The 21,690-nt window shown below is 40.4% G+C and overlaps 1 protein-coding gene across 1 annotated transcript; it reads right to left on the reverse strand.

Moving 5' to 3' along the window:
• Positions 1 to 122: 122 nt before the first annotated feature.
• Positions 123 to 19,997, reverse strand: mus81 (MUS81 structure-specific endonuclease subunit). The gene is made up of 15 exons (XM_088348108.1): positions 19,632 to 19,997; positions 16,946 to 17,075; positions 16,192 to 16,268; positions 14,748 to 14,855; positions 14,585 to 14,665; positions 14,422 to 14,510; positions 12,585 to 12,740; positions 11,243 to 11,317; positions 11,053 to 11,180; positions 10,875 to 10,987; positions 5,919 to 6,134; positions 4,885 to 4,995; positions 4,718 to 4,821; positions 2,106 to 2,189; positions 123 to 326 (listed from the first exon to the last, which is right to left on the reverse strand). Exons 1-15 carry the CDS (start codon positions 19,770 to 19,772, stop codon positions 260 to 262), a joined length of 1,680 nt encoding a protein of 559 aa, XP_088204234.1. The 5' UTR covers positions 19,773 to 19,997; the 3' UTR covers positions 123 to 259.
• Between the last annotated feature and the right edge of the window lie 1,693 nt (positions 19,998 to 21,690).

Genomic DNA, 21,690 nt, shown 5'->3' on the forward strand with positions numbered 1-21,690 from the left:
ATCTCATTTTACTCTTATTTCTCATCTATCCCTCTCGATATTTTTCAATTTTTTTCCCCACGGATGTTGGTGTACCTGATCCATGGCGCCCCCACCTGGCTAAGTGAATGAAAAAAAGATACTACAGTACTAGGTTTTTCTTTTATTTGCAATTGGAAAATAAGATGGTAGAGCACGTCAGAAATTCAAAATGGACTGTCAGGTCATCAGGTGATGTGTTTGCAGACTTCCTATATCGGAACGGCGTGCTTTTGATATGTCAGGAAAGCGCTCCATTGCTGCAGTAAAGCTGGTAAAGTGTTCGGCTCAACGCCGGACCCAGGTTCCTGGAAAAGCACAAGAGGCAGGAACTTCAATGTCTCGTTTGGGGGTCTCTCGTCGCGCAGTCTTGCGGCACATCTGATTCTTTCCATAAACATTGTAATCCGTTCTATGCTGATGTCAGGAATCAGGTTTGTTAGAAGACCGTAACACAGCAGGACTCGGGACCAGGATGAGGGAAAGACATTTTTGAGGAAATGGCGGGAATATCTAAAAGATCGTACATGGTGTGACACACAGTGATTCCCTGATACTGGACCATTTTTTTGCTTGGAATCGGTGTTGGACCACCAAATTAGTCGAGTACTGAAACTTTTTTCCACATACAAAGTAATGGCGATATTTTGAAATGTTCCTATGCATTCGAAAATAGCCAAAATAGGACTATAACAAGCACCTAAAGAACCATAAATACCCAGATACACGCAAACCACCATAGTTACACAATAAAAATACAATGTAAATATAAACATCTTTTACTCCGGGCGTACAACTAACAAAACGTCTCTGCCCGGGTGGCCGACAACTTTAAGATTTTTTTTTTTTCCATATCAAACGTTTATTCCGATTCCGAAATCTTAGTTCGTTTTGGAATTTCTGTTCGTTTGGCAATTTGCATACTCGGCAGCCAATAAGAAGCCTGCATCGTATAACTTTGTGCTTCCGGATTTTCCCGAGCGTTATAAGGTCGATCATTTGCAAAACGTAAACGTACATTAAAAGCATTATGGGAAGAGGAGTTCACGTGGCTTGTAGCAGAAGACGCAACGCAAACATTGCATGAATAAAGATGAGTAAATACAGGTAAATACTGATGGCAGATGGAAAACAGCCATGTCATATACCTGCAATGAATGTTATAAGTGGATAATAAACTTAATTTTAAAGTGTTGTTCTGTTAAATATTCTGATTAACAATCCGTAATACTTTGCAACAATGTTTTTTTTTTGCGATTAGTCGTCTTAATGTGTTTCAAGTTGTGAAAAATGGGGCAGGCAACTTTATGGCTGGAAAAGTTGTTTGCCTTGGTGTCCCGTAACTTTTTGTCATGAGTTTCAGACACTGATAAAACATGTACCTAAACAACCATTATTATGCAAAATATGAATTAAACGTGCAACTAATCTGCTACAAATACCCCCAAAAATACACGTATCAACGATAAAATACCATGTGGAGGATCTACACAGCATGCACTAACTTTTACTCAGTTATTTCGATAAAGAAAATGCTTACCAAACTATTAGTTTAACTCCGAATCACCTAATCCAGAGAAATTTTCCGCTTCTTGCCAATAGCTTACAAACTTTCTGCTTTTTGGCCAAATCTTTCACTATTTGCCGCATGTAAAATTTGATTTTTTTCAGTGCCATTTTGTTCAGTTTTACTTTTGTTTGCTGCACTTCGGCGCCCAAACAGTTCATTTAGGGTTCATTTACACTTGATTTGAGGGACTCGGCCACAAGTAGATCCCGAGCTGCGTAGTTCAGCCCTAACGCACAATTCTGTGCAAAGTACGAACGGCCGGAGTAAAGCTTCGTGTTTATTTCCGTCTCGTTCATCAAATCAAGTTAATCCGTCTGTTTCAGGCGGGTTCGGGTTTATATACCCACGACTCGGGTCGGTTCAGGCTGAATTTTTTAGCCCTGATCTTACCTCTACAAGCACCTCACCTAAAATTCAAGAACTTTTCTAACTTTGAAAACACATTTTCAGGGATTTCAAGCACCCGTAAGAACCCTGTATCACGGAACACAAATAACTTTTGAAGCTTTCTCCCAACCTTTGTAGTTTCCCGTATCGAACGTTGGACAGCAGCTTCTCCTTTCCTGCTTCGCTTGTGCACTCGCCATACGCCGTCAGGAGACTGAGGAGCGAAGTTTTGAGTTAAGAGCAGTTTTACTGAAAAATTGTCAGTACAGTAGTTATAGTTACTAGTACAGTGCCCTTCAGAAGTATTGTCACTCCACCCCCTATAACTTTTTGTTGTATTACCACATTTCAGGCTGTAAACTTAGATAAAAAAGCTGAAAATATTTTCTAAAGATCATCAACAACATATGAGACACAATCCTGACGTTACAACAACAAAATACTGATAAGTAGGTGTTGCCAACTGACTCCAGAAGTTCCCTGATGACTTTTGAATAATCCAATGTCGACCTAAATGACTAACAATGACAAACAGTGTACCCGTGTGTCATTAAGCCTCAGTATAAATCAGGGGTCTCAAAGTTGTCGCCCCAAGGATGATATTATTATAAAACTTAAAGGGACTGAGTGTCCATGTCGCTCTACTCTGTCGTGCCACCGAAAACGAGTGCTAAAAGCACAACGGAAGAAGACAGACTATGGAGACTCAAAGCGACCAAAACACACACAAATAAGCAAAAAAGAAAAAAAATGGAGAAAAAGGAAAAAAAGAGACAAAGAATGGAAAAATATAGTCAAACTCAAGAAAAAAAATGAAAATAATTTTTTATATGAGACAAATACAAAATTGAAAAAAGACTAAACAGAATTGTTTTGGTGTTTTTTTTCTCTTTAGTTCCTTTCTTTTAGTCAAGTCAAGTCATTTTTATTTGTATAGCCCTTAATCACAATAAGTCTCTAAGGGCTTCACAGATTAGTATACTATGTTACACAGACTATTTTTCAGTCGACAAGAAGAGTAGGTTATTATTCATAAGCAATGGAGTAGAAGTGAGTTTTAAGTTTAGATTTATCCTTTTTTCTTTGTTGTTCTCCGGTTTCCTTTTTTGCTTTCTTTTCCCTTACTTTTCTTTTTATTCCCGTTTGCCTTATTTTCTTATTTCTTCTTTAGTTTTTATACATTTAAAAATATCTCATCTCCCATCTCATCTCATTAGCCGTACCGCTTATCCTCATTAGGGTCGCGGGGGGGCTGGAGCCCATCCCAGCCATCTCCGGGCAGTGGGCAGGGGACACCCTGAACTGGTTGCCAGCCAATCGCAGGGCACACAGGGACAGACAATTCATTCGCTCATTCACACCTATGGACAATTTGGACCGGCCAATTCACCTGAAATGCATGTTTTTTTGGAACGTGGGAGGAAACCGGAGTGCCCGGAGGAAACCCACGCAAGCACGGGGAGAACATACAAACTCCGCACAGGAAGTCTGGAGCTGGATTTGAACCCACGACAGGTTCCCATGACATGATCTGTGCCGCACAAGCGCTAACCACTGCGCCGCCGTGCTGCCCCATTTAAAAATATTTTTTTTTTCATTCTTTTGGCCTTTCTTTGAAAAGGCTAGTTAAAAAAAGGGGTATTTTTGCTTACTTTCAATCTCCGTAGTTTGTAGTCCTTCTTGGACTCATTTTTGGTGGCATACACATTACGGCGACTTCTGGTGGTCAAATATATCAACACTGTCCCTTTAAGAACAGCGGAATGTTTTTTTCAGCGCTGTTTTTGTGGAAAACCCCATTTGGCCTAACCTCACCCAGGTCCTAGCTTCAGCGGCCCCCAACTCAACTGAGTTGAAGACCTCTGGTTTAAAGGCACCAGTTCTGTGGTGTGCTCAGAAGTCTGTGAAAGGAGACATCAAACAGTACTATGAAGACCAGAGAAGCCACCAGGCGGGTTCAGTATAAAAGTGTGGAAAAGTCCAAAGCAGGAATGGGATTAAAGAAGATTTCACAATATTTTGCAAGCAATAATATTTAAAAAAAAAAAAAGAGAGCATAAAACCAATGAAACCCTAGCAAGAGATGAATTGGAATACCCAACAAGACTTATCTTTTACTCTAACGAAAAACTAACACTGCAGGAAATCAAATTCGACTTTGAAGCATTTCGTATGAAGGTACATAAAAACTTATATCTCACGGATTTTTCTACAATAAATAAATAAATACAATTGTCAATACAACCAACATTACTTAGATGGCCTTCAAACCTAGATTGATGACCTAATGTTATGGTAAGAGCTAATCACTTTCTCTTTAGCGTTATTTTTAATGCTCAATCACAAACCCACACACGCTTGATTAACCAACTAATGTTATGATAAGAGCTAATATATCAGTCTCCATCTCAACGTGCCTCTCTATAACAAAGTACGCTTTCTCTTAATCCCAAACACGCTTTTTGAACAGACTCGGGTATGTCGGCACGAGTTAGCCTAACGTTATTGTTCCTGCTTCAGTGGCTCCGCCCCTGGTTGCTTATCCATTCAGAAGGCCTGGGGTGAGTAGCGAGCGGGGAGGGGCATGGGAGAGGGAAAGTCTGGGCTACAACTTAGACCCGATAATCGGCCCGTGGGATAAATAAATATGCCATACCGATATCCGTTAAAATTCCCAAATGAAGGCGCCGATAATCATTCTATCTCGAGTCCTCGGCGGCGTTTCCTGAACGCGTCACCTACCTGTGCGGTGTTTTGTATCGCTCCAAGATGGCCGCCGCTTTGTCGGCAGACAGTCCGCTGACTTGCATCAGTTGCCTGGCGAAGGCTTCCCGCACGGTTTGACTCTGACGAGGACGAAGCGCCGCTTGAGACGATGAGGAAAGGCGCCAAAAGGGAAAAGGTCTTACCTTGTTCTTGACGGCGCCGTAGTTGAACTCGGCGAAAGAGAGAAGGGCGGCGTCGTGGCGGAGCGCCGAGTCGCCGCTCAGCTCGCGAGAATGACTCACGAGCGTGCGATTCTGTAGAAGTTGGCGCGCGTTAAATCCGGTTTGGGAACACGCGTCCCTTTCTAAATCCGAGCTTGCCGGGATACGAAATCTCAGTTCCATACATTACACGGCAGACCAACATATTTCAGAGGTAAAATGAGCTCCAGAGGATTTTAACGTCACACTATTTCTAAGGAGTGGTACTTACACAATGTTATTACTTGGGGGGGAGAAAAAAAGAGAAGAAAAAATGAAAAGGAGAAAAAAGAAAAAAAGGAGAAAGGGAAAAGGAGAAAAAAGAGAAAAGGAAAAAACAATAGAAAGGAATAAAGAAAAAGAAAGAGAAAGAAGGAAAGATAAAGGAGAGAAAAAAAGAAAAATGGAAAAAAAGAAAGAGAAAAGAGAGAAGACAAGTGAGAAATAGATAAAGAAAAAAACAAAGAAAGAAAGAAAAAATGAGAAAAAGAGACAGACAGAAAGAAAAGGGGAGAATACAGAAAGAAGAGAGAAAAAGAAAAAATGAGTGAATGAAATATAGAAAGAGAGAGAGAAAGAAAAGAGAGACAGAAAAGAGAAAAGAAAGAGACAAATAGAAAAAAGAGAGAAGAAGACAAGAGAGAAGGCAAGAGAGAAAGAAAGAAAAAGAAAAAGAAAGTAAGAAGACGGACAGGCAGAAAAAAGAGAGAAGACAAGAGAGAAGAGATAAGAGAAGAGAGAAGACAAGAGAGAAGAGAAGAGAGAAAGAAAGAAAAAAAGAAAGCGCGAGAGAGCGAGCAAGAGAGAAAATCCAAACCGGCCTGACTTAATGATTGCCCGGGCCCAAGATTTCAACTCTACCCTGGTTGTTATTCCACTGTTTTTTGGGCGGTCGTGTATTCACAACCGGCAGTTTTTCTCAATTCGGTCCTTTAAGACGGCGCACATCCGTTGCTGTAGGTGAGTTTCAAGGGTACCTTGTAGAGTTTGTGGAGTTGCGCGGTCATGACGGCGAGGTAGGCGGCCGATTCTCGGACGTCCCGGACGCGTTTGAGGAAAAAGCCGTCCGCCACCTGCGTGTTGGTGACCGCTTGCCTCAGCGTGGATTCGGGGATGCTCAGCCGAGACGCCGACTTCCTGGAACCTTCCACCAGGTAGATGGGCTTGCGGAGGCCGCACCTCTTCAGGCGGAACTGAGCCAGGAACGCGGCAAAAGAACATTCGCAGGAAAAATGAAAACACGGGTATATTCGCACGAGGGCTGAAATTAGGGGCCAGGTTATAAACGTTAAAACAAAATGAACACAAGGGGGCGTAAGACAGGCAGAGCCAACCACGTCAGGCTCTGTCCTCACGCCCTCTACCTGATCTGTTCATCCTGTTCTGTTCCGATTGTGTTGAGCAAGGACCACATCTACTTTTATTGTGATCTACTGTGTTTTATTGCCCATTTGTTGTGATAGTATTGAATCCCAAGAAATTGGTGATAAGGGGAAGGGGAAAGCAGTGACAACGATCGAGACGAAGAAGGGAATGATTGCCAAATTTGTGGATGCTGTACAACCATCTGCCATTGAGGTTCAATACATTTTTTCAAATTATTTTACTTTCTATATATAATATTTGTTTACACATTTTGTGTATTTATGGTTGTTTAGGTACATATATAGTAATATTTTGGTTTATAGATGTTTAAGTAGACATTTTATTCATATTATGAGTATTTATGTTTGCTTACTACACACCTCATACATATTTTGAGTATTCATGTTGGCTTAGTACACGCTTCATACATATTTTGGGTATTTATAGATGTTTAAGTGGACATTTTATTCATATTATGAGTATTTGTTTGCTTACTACACGCCTCGTACATATTATAAGTACCGTGTTTTCCGCACTATAAGGCGCACATAAAATCTGATTTTTTTTTTAAAAAGGTGACTATGCGCCTTATAATCTGGTGCGCCTTATATATGGATCAATATTGAATTGCTAGGTCTCGCAACTAAGAGAAGCAGCCACCGACTCCATTTTTCGCATAGAAGAAGTGCGCTGTGCATACAGGGAAATATTAAACAACGATTCTCTTTTATTTGTGCGTTTGTATAAAGACCCTGAAATGGCTCCTATTAAGAGACACGCTTACAACGCAGAGTTTAAATTCAAGGCGATCGGTCACGCAGTAGAACACGGAAATAGAGCAGCAACACGTGGAGGAAGCATGAGGATAGGCTGCGCCAAGTAAGGAAGACTAAACAAAGTTTCCGTGGCAATAAAAGCGAGATGGCCACAGTTAGAGGACACACTTGAACAGTGGGTTGTTGAACAGCAAGTACAAGTGTCAGTACAATCACTATTCGAATGAAGGCAACAGCGCTGGCACGGGAACATTAAAGAATTCAGAGGTGGTCCTACTTGGTGTGTGTTTACATTTTACAGTTATTATGTTATTACTTTATTGTTATTGTTTTGCACTTGTTGTTATTGCACATTACGAGTGTCACTATATTGCGATTGCACTAATGTTTAATTTACCATAACAGTATCAGACGTTTTTTTGCGTGTTGACTAAATGGAGGAAAAGTAAAATGTTATGCCTTGCTGTTGTTCAAAGATGTTAAAGATGTGTCACGAAAATGCTTTATTTCAGAGAAAATAATACAACAGCTGTTTATTCATTTTGGGAGTGAATGAAGATTGTGGAAAGCTTGTTTGTTATCTATTAATAAAGTTTGACTGACTTATCTGACTGTTTTGTTGACATTCCCTTTAGCGCGGCACCATCTAATGGTTGCATAATGTAACTACATCCTCTACTGTAGCCAAGTCAAGTTAAGTCACATTTATTTATATAGCCCTTAATCACAAAAATGTCTCGAAGGACTGCACAGGATTCCAATTACAAAATTGCACAATTACCTTATTATCTTAAACCAGCATGCACTTATAGCGCCTTATAATGCGGTGCGCCTTATGTATGGAAAAAGTTTAAAAATATAGCATTCATTGAAGGTGCGCCTTATAACACGGTGCGCCTTATAGTGCGGAAAATACGGTATTTATGTTGGCTTAGTACACGCTTCATACATATTTTGGGTATTTATAGTTGTTTAAGTACACATTACATCATATCTTAAGTATGTATTGTTTAAGTACACATTTTGTAGTCAAGGGATCCGACCAATCGGAATCAATCCGTTATTTAGGGTGGTCTAAGTGCACGTTGTCGGAATATTTGGGATAGATTTTCTTATTAAAGTACACTTTTTATAAATATTTTGGATATTTATGGTTGATTCGGTACACATTGTGTGAATGTTATGCGTATTTCTGGTCTTTTAGTAAACGTTTGAGAAATATTTTGCGTATTTATGGTTGTTAAGGTAGACGTTTTATTCATTTTATGAGTATTTAGAGTTGTTTAGTACATGTTTTAAACATATTTTGGGTATTTAGAGTTGTTTAAGTACACTTTATTTCGTAATTTGGGTATATATCGTTTAAGTACACATTTCATAAAGTATCTATCTATCTATCATGATTAGTAGAATCTTTGGGATATTTAGAGTTTTCTAGGTGAACAGTGTATGAATATTTTGGGTTTTTACAGTAATCCCTCGGTTATCGCAGTTAACGGGGACCAAAACCACCCGCGAAAAGTGAAAATAGATAGATAGATAGATAGATAGATACTTTATTCATCCCCGAAGGGAAATTCACTTTTCCAGCAGCATCCCTAAGCTGAGAACAATCGAAAATAACTGAGAACAATCGAAAATAACACGGGAGCTGCTGGAGTGGCTGCCATTCGTGACGGCAAAATCCGCAAAGTAGCGACGCCCCTTCAAATTTTTTTATTTTTTTTAATTTTTATTTTATTTTATTATTATTATTTTTTAGACCCGCGAAGCTCTGAACCTGCGAACGTGGAACCGCGAAGTAGCGAGGTCCCACTGTATTCTTATAAATGTATTATTTCAAAATGTATTTATTCTTAATTTATTCTTATAAAAGTATATTTTGTGCATATTTTGGATTTTTATGGTTGTTTGGATACACATTTTTTGACCATTTTTAACATTTATGGTTTTGGGGTAAACATTTGGAGAATATTTTGCGTCTTTATGGTTGTTTAGGTAAACGTGTCATTCATGTTATGTGTATTTATGGTTGTTTAGTTCACGTTTCATTCATGTTTTGGGTATTAAGTTTTTCAAGTCCACTTTGCATCATATCTTAAGTATTATTTAAGTACGCAACCAAAATCTTCTGGATATTACGGTTGTCCAAGTGCATGAATATTTTGGGTATTTATTCTTATTGAGGTACTTTTTTTTGAATATTTTGAATATTTATGGTTGTTTGGATACACTTTTTATGTCTATTTTAAATATTTATGGTTTTTGGGTAAACATTTGGCGAATATTTTGCGTATTAATGGTTGTTTAGGTAAACGTGTCATTCATGATATGTGTATTTATGTTTTTTTAGTACATGTTTTCATTCACATTTTGGGTATTTAGAGTTGTTTCAATACACTTTTCTTCATATTTTGGGCATGTATTGTCTAATTACAGAAATTGTGGTTAAGGGATCCAACCAAGCAACCAGAATCTTCAGGATATCACGGTTGTCTAGGTGCACAAATATTTTGGGTATTTATTCTTATTAAGGTACAGTTTTTATGAAAATTTGGAATATTTAAGGTTGTTTAGATACACATTTTATGAATATTTTGAATATTTATGGTTTTTGGGTAAACATTTGGTGAATATTTTGCGTATTTATGGTTGTTTAGGTAAATGTGTCATTCATGTTATGTGTATTTATGGTTGTTTAGTACATGTTTCATTTACTTTTTGGGTATTTAGAGTTGTTTAAGTACACTTTTCTTCATATTTCTTTTCTTCATATTGGCTCAGGAGGTAGAGCGCTCGTCTTGGGATCAAGGGATCCCAGTTCGAATCCCGGCTCCGTGTTACATGTCGAAGTGTCCTTGGGTAAGACACTGACCCCCAATACCTCCAATAAGCAGGTTAGCGCCTTACATGGCTGCAAGGCCGCTATTGGGAAATGTGGAGCACATTGTAAAGCGCTTTGGGAAGTCATTGACTTGAAAAGCGCTATATAAATGCAGATCATTTCATTTCATTTAGAGTTGTTTAAATACACTTTTCTTCATATTTTGGGTATGTATAGTTTAATTACACATTTTGTGGTTAAGGGATCTGACAAAAGCAACCAGAATCTTCTGGATATCACGGTTGTCTAGGTGCACAAATATTTTGGGTATTTATTCTTATTAAGGTACATTTTTTATGAAAATTTTGAATATTTAAGGTTGTTTAGATACACATTTTATGAATATTTTGAATATTTATGGTTTTTGGGTAAACATTTGGTGAATATTTTGCGTATTTATGGTTGTTTAGGTAAACGTGTCATTCATGTTATGTGTATTTATGGTTGTTTAGTACATGTTTCATTTACTTTTTGGGTATTTAGAGTTGTTTAAGTACACTTTTCTTCATATTTTGGGTATGTATAGTTTAATTACACATTTTGTGGTAAAGGGATCTGACAAAAGCAACCAGAATCTTCTGGATATTACGGTTGTCTAGGTCCATGAATATTTTGGGTATTTATTCTTATAAAAGTACACTTTTATGGTTGTTAGGATACACATTTTATGAATATTTTGCATATTTATGGTTGTTTAGGTAAACGTGTCATTCCTGTTACGTGTATTTATGGTTGTTCCAGAACAACTTCAGTAATATTTAGGCTATTTATGGTTGTTTAAGGACATATTTGATAAATATTTTGGGAACAATTTTTTTTAGGATGTGGCTATTTCAAAGCAGTTTCAGGGGATCAGCTTAAATGCCAAATTGGCTTAAATACAGGTATACAGCAAGTTCTCATCATACCTTCTGCTCCCTGAAGCGGCCGTCAATGATGCTGCCGCAAAGGTCGTCCATTCGCTTCCTTTCGATGATGTAATCGAGAACCAGCTCTCTTCCTGCGCTTGCTCGAGACTGACCTGCGCAATTTCTCAAGTTAGCGCCGACATGCCGCCTTTGCGGTCCACGAGAGCGGAAGTCGCACCTGAAGTGGCCGTGACTTTCTCCCGGGCCACCCACAAGAAATCCCCCACGTTGAGCCTCCTGACGTCAAAATTGACGTTCCTCCTCCGCAGCTCTTGAACTAGTTCCTGTTTGCAATGGCTGCTGCCGCTGCGAGAACGCCGATGCGTGATGAAAAACGCAACTCCAAAAGACAGAAACGCCGTGCTCACCCGGTGGTCTCCGCCACGTCCACGCAGAGGACGATGTCGAAGGTGCCGGGGAAGAGCCGTTCTCTACTCGTCGGCCTGAAAAAAGGAACGCGTTGTTCATCTAAAGCAGGGGTCTGCAACCTTTTTCAAGCAGACAGCTACCTTTAGCTACTAAATAGCGCAAAGGGCACCTAGTTCTATTTGCATTTCCAAAATAACAACTTGTCATGTTAATACTGTATTGATACTATGTTATAAAAAAGTTAGTTATTGGAAGAAGGGTTAAGTAAACTCAGTGAACCACTAAAAATCACAATGACCTAGCACTGGTGAGCTATTTTCAGAACCGGTCCAGCGGCACCTCAGCTGTCCTCAGGGGGCTCCCTGATTCCCGCGAGCACCACATTGGAGACCCCCGTTCTAAAGAGAGTCATCAACACAGCCAAGGAAATCATGAGTTGATCTCTGCCTAGTCTGTGGGACATTCGTGGCTCATGAAGGACTACTCTCACCCTCGCCACCACCTCTTGACCTGCTAACCCCTGGCAGACGCTAAAGATCCATAAAAGGGATTGTGTCCTGTTTGACCACTAGATGTCGCTGCATTGAGTCATGCAACTGAAAACGAGTGCATTAAAGCACAAGGAAGAAACTACGGAAACTTAGTGACCAAAACGCTTTCTTTTGCCATTAGGCCTAGCCTTTTCGATGTTTTTAGGTACCCGTAGCAGAAAGATCGCTGGCAATCATGTCAGATCCTACTAGTTCAGGCTCCTGTTATATGATATTAATGGAAAAATGCACTTATATATCATAGTTCATGTACAGTATTTTTGTTTATTGTTAAAATTAATATCGTTTCTTTCAATAAACTACACCACTAGGAGGCGTTTAATAAAAAACCTAGTCCCTTTAAAACAAGGACCAAAAGGCTCAGAGATAGATTTTCCCTCAGGGCCATCACTACCCTAAACAAGCACACAAGACTGTGAGAAAACATACTTTGCTGACAGATCGGAAAAAGAATGTTAGTATTTTATTCCTTATCTCTTATTTTGAAATTTTGTTGCTGATAATTTCATTCCACTATAGTTCGGATGCACTTACAACATGGGCCAGTCTACAAGCACTACCCCGTAAATAATTTCCCTATTATCCTAACATTCTTTTTTTCTTGGTTTTCTTTTTAAAGTCTTTTACGACAAGTTTACTCCGGAGTGCCACGTCTAATCTCGTTCTCAACAATATTCACTATGTTGTTATCAAAGACAACCAAGACAATTCTGCACTAAAATGATAAAACTTTCAAAAAGCTCAGCAATACTCCAAACTACCACTAGAAAGCCCAAGTTTCTTGACTTACTGTTCTCCGTCTTGGTCTTCTTCATCACTTCCAGTGAGGTCCACAGCCACACCTTCCTCTTCATCATCTTCCTCATCCTCTTGGGGCCCTTTGGTTGCATCCGCTGCCAAATCCAAACGCCGAGCCAAAGAAACACCTTCCTCCGTCAGAGAGTATCTAACAAGGTGAGAGGCCAGTCAGCAGTCAAATCAATCCATTCTCTCCGGGGTCAGCCACAGCAGGGAATCTAATTCCATTTTTGGCAGTGAGGTTCCAATGTCAAATGTTTTGGAGCTTGTTGGGACATTTATGTGAAGGTTATTTTGCCAACTCTACCAATCCTTTTACTGTAAGCCCTCATTTCCAAGGATAATGGGGACCACAAACCCCTATGACATGCGAAGTAGACCCTTCCCCATTTTCAACAAGCGCACGCAGCAATAGTCAAACTGGGATAATGGATCACACCCACCATGGTGATGTTCATTTAAGCAGGTAAGAGTGGTGCCCCACAAGTAACTCTCTTGAACCCCCCTGTGCTAAGCAATAGTCGACAGAGGGTAAGGGTTCGTGGACAAAACAGTGCAGTCCATTTAACCTGGCCCGCGGTGGCGCTTCACCTGCCCAAATGAAAAAGAAAAAAAAAAAGCTCTGCCGAGGATAATGGATTGCAATCACAACCGTGCATTTCAGTGTAGACAGGCCAAAAAGAAACTTCGAACGACAAAAGTGTCTTTTGCTGGTGACCGTTCGCAGCAATGTGGAATGGGGGATAATGGATCCAGACCGTACAAGCCAATTCAGTTTTGAGGGGACAGACACCAAAAGAAGATCGAGCAATATGTGATCGAGGATTACATATTGTGGTTGCACAAGTTCCTTTTTTTGTGGACACAATGACGATAAAAGAGCCATAAGGCCTGGCAAAAGCTGCTCTGTGCTCTGTCGGTCCCTGTTCGCAGTAATCTGGGATTGGATATAATGGATTACGGCCGCATGTGTGCACCTCATTTTAGGCAGAAATAATGGCAAAAAAGAGACGCAACACTCGACAAAAGTGCGCTCTGCCTCCGCCCGCAGCTGTTAACAGGATAATGGATGGCGGCTACAACCGTGCATTTCATTCTGGGTAAGCAAGAATGGCCCGACAAAATTGCCTCCTGCTAGTCCCTGCCCGCAGCAATATGCAATCGGGGATAATAGATCGCATTTTTGGTGGGTACAAAAGCAAGAAAAAGCCTGACAGAATGGTCCTTGCTTGCATTTGGAGGGATTTGGGATTAATAGTTGGGGGTCGAACAAGTGCAGTTCACTTTTTGGTGGGGACCATGGCAAGAAAGCGCTGCAAAGCCTGCCAAAAGTGTGCCCTTATGGTCCCTGCTCGCAGCAGTTCACTTTTTGGTGGGGACAATGGCACTAAAGTGCTGCAAAACCTGCTAAAAATGTGCCCTTCTGGTCCCCACTCGCAGTTGGATGGAATTGGAAATAACAGATGGTAGCCGAACAAGTGCAGTTCACTTTATGGTGAGAACAATGGCAAAATAAAAAACGTAAAACCGGTAAAAAGTGTACTTGCTGGTCCCCGCTCGCAGCAATATGTGTTTGGATCACAGTTGCACAATGGAGTTCACTTTTTGTTAGACACAAATGCATAAAAGAATTACCAGGCCCAACAAAAATCTGCCAAAATGTGCGATTGGGCATAGTGGATCGTGGCAGGGCAAAAAAAAAGAGCCACCTGGCCTGACAAAAACCAACAAACACTTTTTTAAATCACTAGAAGGTGCTAAAAATACACACTGTCCCTTTAAGTACATTTGACACACTGAAAATATACTGCTATGATTTGGAAAGTTACCGCGCAGGATTGTGAGTTTTCACCAGCAGATTCCTCTTGATGAGGGTGGCAACAGACGACCAGGCTGCATACTTACTCCCAAGCTCGGGCTAGGGGTGGCGAGAACGGACACATTTTGTGTGAACATAATGAAGAAATGTAAAAGAAAGTTGAGAAGACTGACCACTGTGAAAGATTTGTCGCAGAGATGCTGCGCTTGGGCCTGCAGCTCCATCTTGAACATGAAACCTTTGCTGCCTGCCGTCTGCACAAAAACGCGACGCTTGGTAATGGATTTCCACACAAAATGAAGAGAAAAAAAAGAGTGGGGCCTATGAGTACCTTACCTGTGAGTGTCTGAAAAGCGTGAGTAGTACAGCGTAACCACCAGATCCTTTCTGGGGTGCATACTCCTTCCTCTTTCTCTTGGTGACCCCTCTTACACATTTCTGGTCCTGTTATTTTCAACATAAACAACATTTGATGCAGTTTCCCACCACCTGAATTACTTTTGTGAAAACAACCAAGTGTGAAAAGGGAGCAAGTACTGTACTGTATCCCTCTACTTCACGCTTTGACGCCCACGGTGCATCTCGAGTTGAAAAATTATCCACGATCCATTACATCCAAATTGCAGATTGCTTCAAGTGGTGGCTGGCAGAGCACAGATCTGTCATGCTTGGCGTCTTTTTTGCCAAAAACGGACTGCACCCGTTTGGCCATGACCCCTTATTCCCGGTCATTTATTGCTGAGCAAGGGCCTGCGGAAGGCACTTTATTCGGGCTTGGCGGCTCTTTTCTGCCATTATTTAATCATAAATGATGTGCACATGATTGGTCACAACCCATTATCCCAAATTAAATATTGCTGCGAGGGTGACCAGCAGAAAGCATTTGTGTTGAGCAGGACAGCCCTTTGTTTCTTGTTATTTCCACATGAAATGAACTGCAACCGAGCGGCTGCAATCTATTATCCTGGTCAACTATTGCTGCAGTTGGCGTTGGCTGAGGGCATTTTTGGCCCTGTTGGGTCTTTTTTTGCTATTTATTTTTACCAAAAATGACCTGCACTCGTCCCACCGCCGCATGACCCAATCGCATTTTACGAGTTGGGGCCAGCACAATGCAGTTTTGTTGGGCCCGGCGGATCTGCTCATTTGCCGTTATTTCCTCGTAGATTGAATTGCACCCATTTGGCCGTGATTCATTATCCCCGGTCGACTATTGCTGTGAGCAGGGAAAGCAAATTTGCAAATTCCTGAGTGTTTTTTTTTTTCCTTCTGTTCTTTCTGCTTAGAATGAACAGTACCCTTGTGGTTGCAATCTATTATCCTCAATCGCAAATTATTGTGAGCAAAGGCCAGCAGAGGGCACTTTAGTGGGAAGAATTGCCGTTCTGGCCCACATAAAATAAACTGCACTGTTTTGGCTGCAATCTACCATGCCCAGTCGACTATTGCTGCCAACAGGGGCCGAGAAAGCATATTTGTGTCACACGTGGTGGCTCTTTTTTTCAGTCCTTTCCGCTTCAAATGAACAGCACCTGTGCAGTCGCGATCCATTATACAAATTCAGCTGTTGTTGCGGGGTAGGGGCGGCAGAGTGGATGTTAAAAATAGGAGGTAGATTTCTTTGAAGATTTTTCGCACATTATAGGGGGTTCTGCTCCCCGTTAACCATGATAAATGAAGGATTACTGTATATGTTGTTTGCGAAGGCAGCAAATTGAAAGTTGGCCTTGTTTTTTTTTTTTTTTATGAAAAGACAGTAGATTGCTAAATTGTCTCTCACCACACTGATGCAATCTGGAATTTTGTCTTGAACGTGATAAATAGGCAAGGCTTCTCCAGGGACGGCTGCATCTTCACCTGAGGGAAGAGAAAGAGATGCTCAAAACAGACTAATGCTAGTTTAATCAGTTATTTCAATTACCGTATTTTTCAGAATATAAGGCAAATTGGATTATAAGGTTGGAATATCTTACCAAAAAATACGGTAAAATACTTAAAATAAATAAATATGTTAAAAATGGCGCCTTCAAAAAAAATAAAGAAAAGCACACAAGACCATAAGGCACATGAAATTATATCGGCTGTAATAGTAAAGCATGCATCGTAAAACCCTTCACAATAAAACATACAAGCTAAAAATTATGAAATCTGGTTTCACCACCACATCGACATAATTTATTCATAAATGTAAGAAGTTGCATTTCATTATAATTATGTATTTCCGATTTCATTTACCAAAATAACAGCCTATAAAGTGCATTGGATTATCAGGTGCACTTCTGAATTTACGCCAAATTTGGGGGTTTTAGGCGCCCGAATATTTGCAGAAAATATGGTATTCATATGATGCTGATTATTGAATTTTTGGGGTTAATGTTGCTTTGTGTTGGTGACATTTTTTTACAATATTCTGTTTGAGATACTTTTGCAATGCTATTTCCTCCTGTAGGATTATTATTGAACAATAATTGTCATTTTGTGAATTAAAGACCTACTGTAATTCATTGTGTCTGTGTATATTCAATCTAACTCACCGCACTCCCTGTAGTGTTGTTGCAACTTTGAGTCCAGGATTTTGCATATGCCGTCTCCAAAATTCTGGAGGATCTTGGCCTCTCTTGCATCCTGAAGCGGAAGAGGATATTTATTGAGAGAATTGATGGCCTACAAAACAAAACACAAAAACAAAACAAATGTATAGGTCAGTGAGTCAAAGACAGTCACAATTTATTTCTTAATGATAAATTCAAGGACTTGTAGTTGAAGCTAACAATAATTGTTATCATTCAGAGCGAGTGGCAGGTCCCCGTGCTGTTGAACTGGCTCTTCAAGACACAGACACAGGTTGCAGTCTCCAAGCATTGGGAACAATGGACTTAGGCCAATGCTGTGGATACAATATTCAAAATTTGACCGTAGTAACATCCTCACCACCTTCTACTACTCCTTCATTTCCTGGTTCCACTCCATCAGTATACAGAATACAAACCGCCTGTTGAACACTGAAAAGGCCTGGTCCAAAATAATAGGCCAGCCTCTAAGAGCTCTCACAACCCTGTGTGAGCAACAAACCACCAAATCAGCCCGCAGAATCCTTCAGGACCCTACACACATCCTGTTCCCGGAGTTTGTTTGGCTGCTGTCGAGAGGCAGACTTCGCTGCCGCGGCAGCAGGACTCAAAGGAGGAGGACTGGCTTCATTCCCAGGGCTCTTCAGCACCTGAACCCGCACCCACCCGGCCCCTAGTGTTTAGTAGAGTTCTGCCCCTGCTTCATTCACGAAAGTGCACTAACCCATTTTTTTGGTACTGGTTATACTTTTTATATATTTTATTCACTTTTAAACATTTTATTCAGTCTGATTTATGTTTGGACTTCAGCACCTTACGGTTCAACATTGGATTTTTGTATGTATGTATGTATGTATGTGGGTGGGTGTCGTATACTACTCTGTATTCCTTTCAATCGCCCCTTGGGAAAAAAATAAAGTGCTTTAATTGAATTTATTGATTGATTGATTGGGTCATTTCCTATTTGGATATGACACAGGCTAAATGTCGCTCCGCTAAGTTTCAACCGCCGCTGCTTGATGAGGGTGGCAACAGACGACCAGGCTGCATACTTACTCCCAAGCTCGGGCTAGGGCTTGTCTTAATAATAAGTCTTAATAAGTTAAGCTTCACAACAACAGAGCTGACATGCTCGCTAGCTGAGCTGCAAGAAAGCACGTTATGGAAGTGGAGAGCTGGGCACAAGCTCTAACTTGGTCTCGTCGCGTCCTCGTGGCTCGCTCATACGGTTGCTTCATCTCCAATTGCATAGTTATTTGTGAAAATGCCCATTTGTCCTAGATTTTATAGATTGATTTGTTGTTTCTGAGTAATGAGGAGCAAGAGGAAAGAAAAACAACCATAAAATGTATATTCTAATTCAAACCTTGTGATCATTTCTAAAGGGACTAACAAACTGTTCTAATGAATCAGAGATGAAAATGTCTCAGGGCTATAAAAAAGTAAGAAGGGTGTGAAGTAGATGTAAGATCTTCAGCCCGAACCCCACCCTGAACCAAAATTCGGGTCAGTCCTAAAATGTCAATCATTAGTTTGGGTTTGGCTTCTCTCTCACATCTGTAATTGTTCTTTGGTAATTTTTCTTTGTGGAGGTGCAACTTTTTTAACTTTATATTCACAATAGGCCTTAAACAGCACATGTGCGACTTTTATCAGTGAAATAAGTATCACCACCAACATAGGAACACCGCAGGGATGTGTCCTCAGCCCAATCTTCTAAAAGCTCTTCACACAGGACTGTGTCGCCTCAGACAAAGACAACATCATCCTGAAGTCTAGTGGCGAGTTTAGTGACATGGTGCGAGGACAACAACCTCACCCTCAATACGGAGAAGAAAAAGGAGATGATAGTGGACATGAGGAAGAGGATGAAACCTCAACAGCCACTATTTATCCGGGAGCTTGAAGTAGAGCGGGTGAGCTTAAAGTACCTCGGCGTGCACATTGCTGAGGACCTTACATGGACCCTCAACACCACACAGCTGGTCAGGAAAGCTCAACAGCGACTGTACTTCCTAAAGAGGCTGAGGAAGTTTGGAATGTCAAGCAAGATCCTTCGCAACTTCTACAGCTGCATTGTGGAGAGCATCCTGACCAGTTGCATCACTGTTTGGTACGGCAGTATCACAGCCATGGACCGCAAACGCCTGCAGAGAGTGGTTAAGAAGGCTCAGAGGATCACCAGGACTCCACTGCCCTCTCTGCAGATCATATACTGTACCACCGCAGAGTCCACAGGAGGGCTGCTTCTATCATTAAGGACACAACCCACCCACATCACTGACTGCGTACACTCCTACCCTCAGGACAGAGGTACAGGAGTGTGAACCGCAAGACAACCAGACTAAAGAACTCTTTTCACCCCTCTGCTATAAGACTCTTAAACGGCTGCTGATATGCCAAATGGGTTGAAATGATTGATGGAAAAAGTTATTTAGGGGACTGTCTAAAGACTTTGGCTTCAATCAGTTATCCCTTTTTTTCTTTTCGGCTGATTTGTTTATTTTGTTATTGGATGTTTGTTAATAATAAATGTGAAAAATAGGATCCTCTTTCCAAACAGTTTAACAGGAATAAGTCATTTGCATTGAATCTATTTAGAAAAAACTAATTGCTTAGTACATTCAGAAGTGTTTGGATTTTAAAGTACCTTTTGATAAGTGTACTGGATCTTCAAGCCTTTCTCCCGGGCCTCATCTCGGAGTTCAGTGAGCCACTGGAGGAAGAGTGGATTCGGACACGCCGGTACTGGTCGTTTGCGGCCCAAACGGACCGGCTCAGAGGAAGACATGTCCCTGGAGAAGAACAACAAAGAGACACGCTCCTCAAGTTTTGTACGAACAGCAAATTCTGCTTATTTTTATGGGCTTGAAGTCTGCACGAAAACATATAATTCCAAAAATAACATCAGTACGCCTGAAAAGTGAATGCTATACAATTCTCATGCCATTTGTAGTCCAATCTGGAGTTTTTTACTTCCGGGTCTGTCACAAAGAAGAAGGTAACGCGGTAAGTCCTAAGGCAACATTGCCGTCTAGCGGTCGTTTATGAATGAGCGCTCGTATAAGAAATCGAAGCCAGGTATTCTTCCCGATGACAGTTGTCATTTTTAGAATGTTTAAAATTATAGAACGTTACGAGTGCAAGTACCTATTCATCCTGCAATTACTCTTCACCATGTATTCTCTTTTGAGAATTTATTACGTGTTTATCCTCGAGTGCCACGTCTAATCTCGTAAATAATATTCACAACGTTGTGACAGTAAAGAAATACAGGTCTGTCTCAGAATATGAGAATATCTGAAGAAAGTATTTTATTTTCTGTAATGCAACTGAAAAGAAAATGTCATACATTCCGGATTTGTTACAACATACCTGTCAACCTCAGCCGATTGCTCCCCTTTTAAAGGGACAGTGTGGAATGTTCTGTGGCTCTTTGTTGTACAAAAAACTTTTTTTCATAAAAAAAACATTGATATGAATACCTGAAATACCCAAAATACTTGAACTATAATACCAATCTTTATTTTATTTTATTTATTTTTTACAGTCATAGGTCGAAAAATGTGTACTTCTTTTACATAGTGGAATCCCTTCTTAGGTCGCCGCCATGTTTGTCAATTGTCTTGTTGCTTGCCATGGTTTACGTTAGCATTAGACAACAGTGCCATCTCGTGGTCAAAAATCAGACACTGGGGCTTTAATGATTGCAATTCCCCTTAGAAAGCAATAATACATCTTGCAAACACAAAGAGGCACCTGTTTACTCACAGCAAGACAGACTATAGAATAAAACAAGGATCATTTGTGGAAAGTTTATTGTATTTACCAAATAAACAACACAAGTTATTCAATATCCTTCCTAGTTTTTTTTCTTAGTTTCTCATCTTGTAGTCAATTCAATGCTACTTATTTTACTTAGAAGTGTTTTTCTCTTTTTTCCCCACAAAAATTTAATATACAGCGTACATAATTTGTAATGATCAAAAATGTATAAAATACCGGTAATATTTATAGATTGACAGATATGATACAAATGAAATGAAATATTCCAAGCCTTTTATTGTTTTAATATTGCTGATGATGGCGAAAACTCAAAAATATCAGAATAATATAGAAGGTATACTAGTGGTCTGTAACCCACCATCAGCAATATCAAAACCACGAAATACTTTAGTTGATTTGTAACGAATCCAGAAAATGTTTTTTTTATTGCATTACAGAAAGGAAATAACTATCACATTATTGTTATTTTCTGAAAAAGTCTTGTACTCTATTCTGGGTTGATTTGATTATTTCCTGTCCCACCACTTGATTTATGAACCAGTTGACATTTCCTCTGATTGGCTTTTCCAGACAGTTACCCTCTCTGGATTGGACGATGTGGAATTTCCAGACCGTTATCCATGCCTCTGCCTGCACAAGTCCTCAGGCCGTGAGGGCGTTTGCTAGATTCCTCTGACAAGACCTGACAAGAGAAAAGGAATCCGACTGCGCCCTGTCATCCAGCTTGGCCTCGTAATCCCTTCTCTGCTTTCCAAAGATTTGGCTGTGTAGTGATTTGTGACGCATGGCATAAGTTGGTCAGATGCCCGCTGGAAGAAAATCGGATAAACTGGCTGGAGATAAAAGAAGGCTTGGTTGACTCAGCTCAAGTGGGTTGGAAGGGGATTTTATTTCTGGTCAAAATAATGCCAGTGCCACGGCAC

The sequence above is a fragment of the Urocampus carinirostris genome, chromosome 11 (genome assembly GCF_059441175.1).
Source record: "Urocampus carinirostris isolate Australia breed hairy pipefish chromosome 11, RoL_Ucar_1.0, whole genome shotgun sequence".
NCBI lineage: Eukaryota > Metazoa > Chordata > Actinopteri > Syngnathiformes > Syngnathidae > Urocampus > Urocampus carinirostris.

Bases quoted from the DNA above. Each gene is read 5' to 3' on its own strand.
- mus81 (XM_088348108.1), bottom strand. From the start codon at position 19,772: ATGTCTTCCTCTGAGCCGGTCCGTTTGGGCCGCAAACGACCAGTACCG. The intron at 14,856-16,191 runs GTGAGAGACAAT...TGAAAATAACAG, and splicing joins TTCCAGATTGCATCAGTGTG to GACCAGAAATGTGTAAGAGG. The intron at 327-2,105 runs GTTGGGAGAAAG...GTGCTTTTCCAG, and splicing joins CGATACGGGAAACTACAAAG to GAACCTGGGTCCGGCGTTGA.